Genomic DNA, 6000 nt, shown 5'->3' with positions numbered 1-6000 from the left:
ATCTACATGAATTAAATATTTATTATTTCTTAAACTATATTCTTAAGGCACTATTCAACAACATCATTATTTCTTAAATTGATAGCAATTAATGAGCTTTGCCTCGTAATAATGTTGGTTTGCATGGGAAGCTGTGCATAATCTGGACCCCAAAAATATACTATCTTCTTTTGAACTTTCCCAAAACGTAAAATCCTGAGATGCTCAATTCCATATTACTCAGCTCTTGCAAAAAACGGAACAGAACTTGGGAATGATATGCCAAGTTGCCAACAATTTTTCACCCATTGGAGGTGAGTCCTGGGATTTTAAAATTTTAACTGATTACGTTTAAACTTGAAACCACTGTCCTATGAATTTGCACTTGAAAAGCCATATGCTCAAATCCATTGCTCGTGTAAACATATCCTTTCAGAGCCCTGAACCTTGCATGGTAGCATACTATAAATTAGCATGATCTGAAGCTTTAATGTCACAGTATGCTGGTGACATTTTGTGACGGTGTATATACTGATGATGGTCAGGGTTATGATTTATAAAGATGGTTTATTTCATTGAGGAGAGGACGATTGTAACATTCACATGAAAACTGCATAGCAAGTATCACTACACTGCAACTCTTAACTCCAACTCTAACAGATTTTCACTAAGCTTGAGCTTGGCTTGATTAAGCTTAATATCAAGCTCAAACCAAAGCTCAAGTCAAGCTTTTGAGTTTAAGATCTAAAAAAATTATATTATAAAATGCTTAAATCTCTAAAATTAAGAAGAAAAAAAATAAATAGTAAACTCATTTTATCATGCATCTAATCTTACTTATGATTAGCCACTATTAAAATTAAAAGTTTACATAATTAAATTCATTACTTTATCCTTCCTTATCTACAACTTTAACAATTGTTCAAAATACAATTTTCACATTCATATTAGATGATAAAGATTGTAACTATTATGAGTAGAAAAATACTAATATGTTTCATAACTTTACTTTAAATTGATAAAAAAGAATCATATGTGAAACACTTAATTTATATATCTATTTTTAAATATAACTAAAGTCTAAAGTGGTTTTTGGCCATGTCATTATTAAGATGTATAATGAAAATATTTAACTAACACATATAAACTTATAAATAAGTCTATATTCGAACTGTTTTGTATCAAACCTTGTAACCCATGAAACAAATTTTTTTTTCTTGGACTTTTGCTTGTTTATTAAACGAGTCTAAAACTAAAGTTCTAGCTTGGTTTATTTATAAATAAAAAAACATGAACAAGCTTTTTATCAAGCCAAGCCTGAGTTGTTCATAATCCACTTGGTTCATTCACAGTTAAACCTAAAGAGAGTATTTGACTCCTATAATATGACTAACTGCAAGCCTACAAGAAAGCCAGGTCTTAAGTTGCACGAGAAATAATATAAATTAACACTAGAGACAGTTTAGATCACTGGCTCCATTCAAAATAGCACTTATGTCCATTAAATGTTCAGAAAATTTCCAACAGCTATAAAGAATTTGGGATAATAATTATCCATACAGAGTAGAAGAAACGTTTTCAAAGACAACAAAGGGTTTTAGTAGATTTCTGTCACTTAGAACCGCTTTTGCGTGGACTAACTGCCTCAGGTTTTAAGTTGGTTTTTGTCACTTAAAAACTGCTTTTAAGTTGACTCACTGCCTCTTGGAGAACCATGGTTGTCGTCATCATCGATGGGGCTTCTGTTGTCCCGATGGATAGGACTAGCGCTGCGACTGCGGCCATTTTCTTCAGCAGGACTCCTATAGCTCCTACCCCGGGGGCTTTCTCCATCAGCATCATCAATGGGACTTTTGCTCTTTCCCCTGGGACTCCCACTGTAGTCAGACCCATTGGCCTGCCTGCCATCCCTTGGCGATGGGCTGCCTCTCTTTTGTGGGCTCCTTTCATCTGGTGTAGGACTCCGCTTCCTACCTTTAGATGGTGGTGGTGAACCCCTGTGTCGTTTAGGGCTACGGCTGTCATGGGGGCTTCTTGATCTTCTCTCAACTTGTTCAAGGCTTCGATCTCTCTTCAAGGGAGATCGACTGAGAAAAAAAAAGAAAAAAAAATGATTAATAAATGAAACAAGCTAGGAAACACGTTTAAAATGTAAGACAAATGCTGAACAATATGTTCCCAGGTTCTTGCAAACTATACCAAAATATTAAAAAAGAATCTACAGATACACATATAAACACAACAGGGAATTTTCAGTTGTCATGATAGTTGACACGATGCAACATAAGTGGTAATCTGCACATTAAAGTCGGAAACTCATAACGAGTAAAAAGGATTATGAAAAACAAACCTGTAACTACGGTCCCTGCTGTAACTACGACTTCGACTTCTGCCACGACGAGGACTTGGTGACCTTGAGTAGCTCCGCCCACGTCTGCACCAAAAAACTAAAGCTCAACAAACAACTCAAGAAATATAATACTGAAAAAGGAAGAAAGCCTGCAACAAAGAGAGAGAGAGAGAGAGTACCTAAGTTTTTTAGGACTATTCTTACAATTTCTTTCTATGTGGCCCCGTTCCCCACACCGATAACACTTATTCTTCCAGTCCCCAGCTTTGCAATCTCGAGCCCAATGGCCATCAATTCCACAATTAAAACAGCGTCCTGATCCTGGAGGAGGACCTCTCCCAAGATACTCACGAGATCCACCAGGACCACGTGGCCCCTAAATGCAAGTCAGAATACCCTTAGAATTGTGATAAAATACACCTTTAACAATCTCCTTTAGAAATCATGAAGGAAGGATAGCAAACATCAAAAACCATGAACAGTAGTTTTTAAATATCCAGACAGGCAGGTAAGATGGTAAAAAGCAGAAACATGCTATGTTGTTCTGGCTGATTTGGCCATCAATTTTAAAAGAACAAATATTCTAAATTAATACATTTTCAATTTTCTTCTAAAATCATTTATTAATTGAAATTTTTCTTCAGTTTTTTGAATTTGTAAACTACTTACAGGAATCGATAGCTGGAACCACCATCAAACATAAACGACTTTTACAACAATTTCAAAGAGTAACCAAGACACACACACACACATATGTATATGCAAAAACAGAAAATAATTTAAATATTTTCACTAAGCTAGCAGAAAGTCAGATGCTGCACTTTACATGGATCGTGAAAACAAATTGCAGGATAACAAACTTCCAAGTGACATAATCATTCAAAATTCTTACCAAAAGGGATTAAACCATGATGCTGAAGAGCAAAAAATAATAATAATATTAACATAAAATAAAATAAAATTTTAATAACTAACACCACACAAAAAAAATACCCAAGGAACAAATACAAAATACCATGAGAGAAATTGCACTAACTTACCCCTTTAGCAAATTCTACAATGATGCGACTCCCATCAACATCCCGATTATTAAGATTATATATTGCATCTTCAGCATCTCGAGGATCACTAAATTCCTGTCATCAAAAGCAATGGAAAAGAGAACAAAGAGAAGATCATATCTGCAAAACATGTATAATATAGCACAGACATGAAAGAAACCAAATTGCATGACAGAGGGAAAAACAAAGAATTGGAGTACATACAACAAAGGCGAAGTCGCGCTTCATATCCACATCGCGTACTCTGCGTAAACGGGTGCCAGAAACAGTAAGGCCATCAAGACACAAGTATCGAAGGGTAGACACTTCCGCCCCTCACAGATGAACTAAACACCACTTTGAGATTGTTGCCATTTCCATAAAAACACGCAATAACAATATAGAAAGACTCGCCAAATCCACCAAGATTCACCCTCTCACCATAGACCTCCAGGTTAGGCAAAAGCCAAGAAACCTTCAAGAAGATCATTTGAGTTAAACCACACAAAGACACGTGGAGGGCTACAACGTTCTCACGCAGATATTTAACAATTGAACAGTTAAATGTCAAGCACAAAAGGGCTTTTCGTGCTTGGCAAAGTCCTCATTTTTCTCCCCCCACAGCCAGGCACCCTAGACCCCACGCCCATATCCCACATTAACCCACAAAGATATCTCCTCTTTGGTAATCTGTTTCATTGGGCTCGTATATGGGGGTGTTCGAATTGTATTTCTTTATCTAAATTCTTAGTCTCTATTTCCTTTAGTTCCTGATTATATTGTATTTGTTTCTTGCTTAGAGTGATCACCATTGTGAACATGATCAATTTTTTTCAACAAAAGTCTTATTACCTATTTTAAATTTTTTTTTTTAAAAAAAAAAAGACCCACAAAAAACTTAAATATAAGGGTACTTTAAGTTTTGTTCCTTAAGTTCCCCAAGTAAATGCATTTGGCCAATAAAACCAATAAGCCACATGGCAGTGCTGCATCTACGAGTAAGTCACATAGTTGAATTTAGTTGGAGAAACTAAGGTTTAGCATTCAAGCAACTATACCTAATTTTTGCCCTGAATATAAAACCGCACACAGCCATAAAAAAAAATTCACGTTTCTACATAATATACGGCTATGAGGAATGAATTAAAATACTTATCCCAAAAAAGAAAAGAGTAAGAAATACACACAGTCACCTCCGTCTCACAAATTCTATAATTTTCAACATAAGGTGTAAATGTAATATAAGATATAAAATTCAAGAACTAAAAGTAAAGAAAACCAAGCACATAACGCATACAAGGTTCTCACAAAAATTTAACATGTTAAAATAAAAAAGATTTCCTCCACAAATTTATATTACAAAATAAATAGAAGGCAAATCATTGGGGAGATACCTTCCATATCTGCTAAAAATATCGTCAAGATCGCGTGACCTTGTCCGCGAAGACAAGCGTCCAACATAGAGACGCGAACCACCGTAGCGGTCATCATACCGAGGCATTTTCACCTACAGTAAAATATACATAATACAAATTTACACACATATATATTACTTTCTCGATTATAATTGGTCATTTAACTCACAGTTGCATATGCACACACAAATACATACATGTACAAATTCAATACACACCAAACCAAAAAAAAATTCACAATTCACAATTCCAGCAAAACGTGAAATAAAAACTTCGTAGAAGCTCAAAGAAGTAAAATTTCGTACAAAAATGAGCAAAAATTCCACACACACACACACACACACACACACACACACACACATATATATATATAATTGTAAAAAAATTTGGGATAGAGGAAAATCAGATCTAAAATATTCAATTGGTTATGTAAAGAAATGAGCTAAGAAGAAGAGGGAAAAGCTTAAGGAATAGCTCAGAGAGAGAGAGAGAGAGCGTACCTGAAGAAAACGAAGATTCAAAACCCTAGATTTGTTTCGAACAGAGAGAGAGAAAGAGAGAGGAAATCCGAGATTTTCTCTTCGTGTATTTATAGATGGAAAGGAACGTTGTACTTGTGCTGTGTCTGTGGATAAGTCTGAGTGTACTGTTGGCTTATCTACCTTTTGCTTTGGAACGAGAAATAGATTATGTATATATAATTAGAATTCAATTCTCTTCCTCATAGCGGGGATAGCTCAGTTGGGAGAGCGTCAGACTGAAGATCTGAAGGTCGCGTGTTCGATCCACGCTCACCGCAAATTGAAGTCTCTTTTTTAATTTATTTTTTAAATCAATGTAGTAAAGTTCTTTTGGGCTTTTAGTAGGTCCTACTCCAACCACTGAGCCACAAAAATAAATTTCACTTTTCTTTTTAAGTTTTTGTAATTTTTTCCAAACTTCATCCAATAATTTTAGTAAGTCCTACTTTGGGTCTATTTAAAATCTGCTTATTTTATTAAAACTGAAATTTTTTTTTGCTGAAAGTACTATAATTAAAGGTAAAAGTTAACTGAAATAATACAGTGAGACTCATGAATAGTACCAAAAAGTAAAATGAAGCTCATAAATAGTACTAAAAATACGTTGAATAGTAAAATAAACTAGCTTTTTAATTTAGAGTCAAACGCATACTTATCCAATAATTTTGATTCATTTTTTTTTTTTTTTTTTTTTT

The 6000-nt window shown here is 34.6% G+C and overlaps 2 protein-coding genes and 1 non-coding gene across 5 annotated transcripts in view; 2 read left to right on the top strand and 1 right to left on the bottom strand.

Moving 5' to 3' along the window:
• Positions 1-78, top strand: part of LOC142640489 (protein MAEA homolog) — a 7353-nt gene extending 7275 nt beyond the window's left edge. The window contains exon 7 of the mRNA XM_075814613.1: positions 1-78. This exon is cut by the window's left edge and continues 288 nt beyond it. The gene's annotated coding sequence lies outside the window, so the exon portion shown is untranslated.
• Positions 79-1454: 1376 nt separating this feature from the next.
• On the bottom strand, positions 1455-5430 carry LOC142639173 (uncharacterized). 3 transcript variants are annotated; one of them, XM_075813302.1, is made up of 7 exons: positions 5285-5430; positions 4764-4876; positions 3595-3634; positions 3370-3465; positions 2509-2705; positions 2330-2413; positions 1455-2066 (listed from the first exon to the last, which is right to left on the bottom strand). In XM_075813302.1, exons 2-7 carry the CDS (start codon positions 4868-4870, stop codon positions 1664-1666), a joined length of 927 nt encoding a protein of 308 aa, XP_075669417.1. In that variant the 5' UTR covers positions 4871-4876; positions 5285-5430; the 3' UTR covers positions 1455-1663. The 3 variants fall into 3 exon arrangements, with proteins under 3 accessions (XP_075669417.1, XP_075669415.1, XP_075669416.1); XM_075813300.1 differs by having other exon boundaries at positions 3595-3844; positions 5285-5346; XM_075813301.1 differs by lacking the exon at positions 4764-4876 and having other exon boundaries at positions 3595-3844; positions 5285-5403.
• An 80-nt stretch (positions 5431-5510) lies between these two features.
• TRNAF-GAA (transfer RNA phenylalanine (anticodon GAA)) lies at positions 5511-5583 on the top strand. The gene has a single exon. It is a non-coding gene; the product is annotated as a tRNA-Phe (tRNA).
• Positions 5584-6000: the final 417 nt, after the last annotated feature.

Source organism: Castanea sativa, chromosome 6 (assembly GCF_040712315.1).
Source record: "Castanea sativa cultivar Marrone di Chiusa Pesio chromosome 6, ASM4071231v1".
NCBI classification, from domain to species: Eukaryota; Viridiplantae; Streptophyta; class Magnoliopsida; order Fagales; family Fagaceae; genus Castanea; species Castanea sativa.
The sequence above is the reverse complement of the archived record's forward strand: the minus strand, read 5'-3'. Positions and strand labels throughout refer to the sequence as shown.

Coding starts and splice junctions, on each gene's coding strand:
- LOC142639173 (XM_075813302.1), bottom strand. CDS start 4,870: ATGCCTCGGTATGATGACCGCTACGGTGGTTCGCGTCTCTATGTTGGA. Junction 2,414..2,508: donor AATAGTCCTAAAAAACTTAG/GTACTCTCTCTC, acceptor TTTTTGGTGCAG/ACGTGGGCGGAGCTACTCAA. Junction 2,067..2,329: donor AGCAGGGACCGTAGTTACAG/GTTTGTTTTTCA, acceptor TTTTTTTCTCAG/TCGATCTCCCTTGAAGAGAG.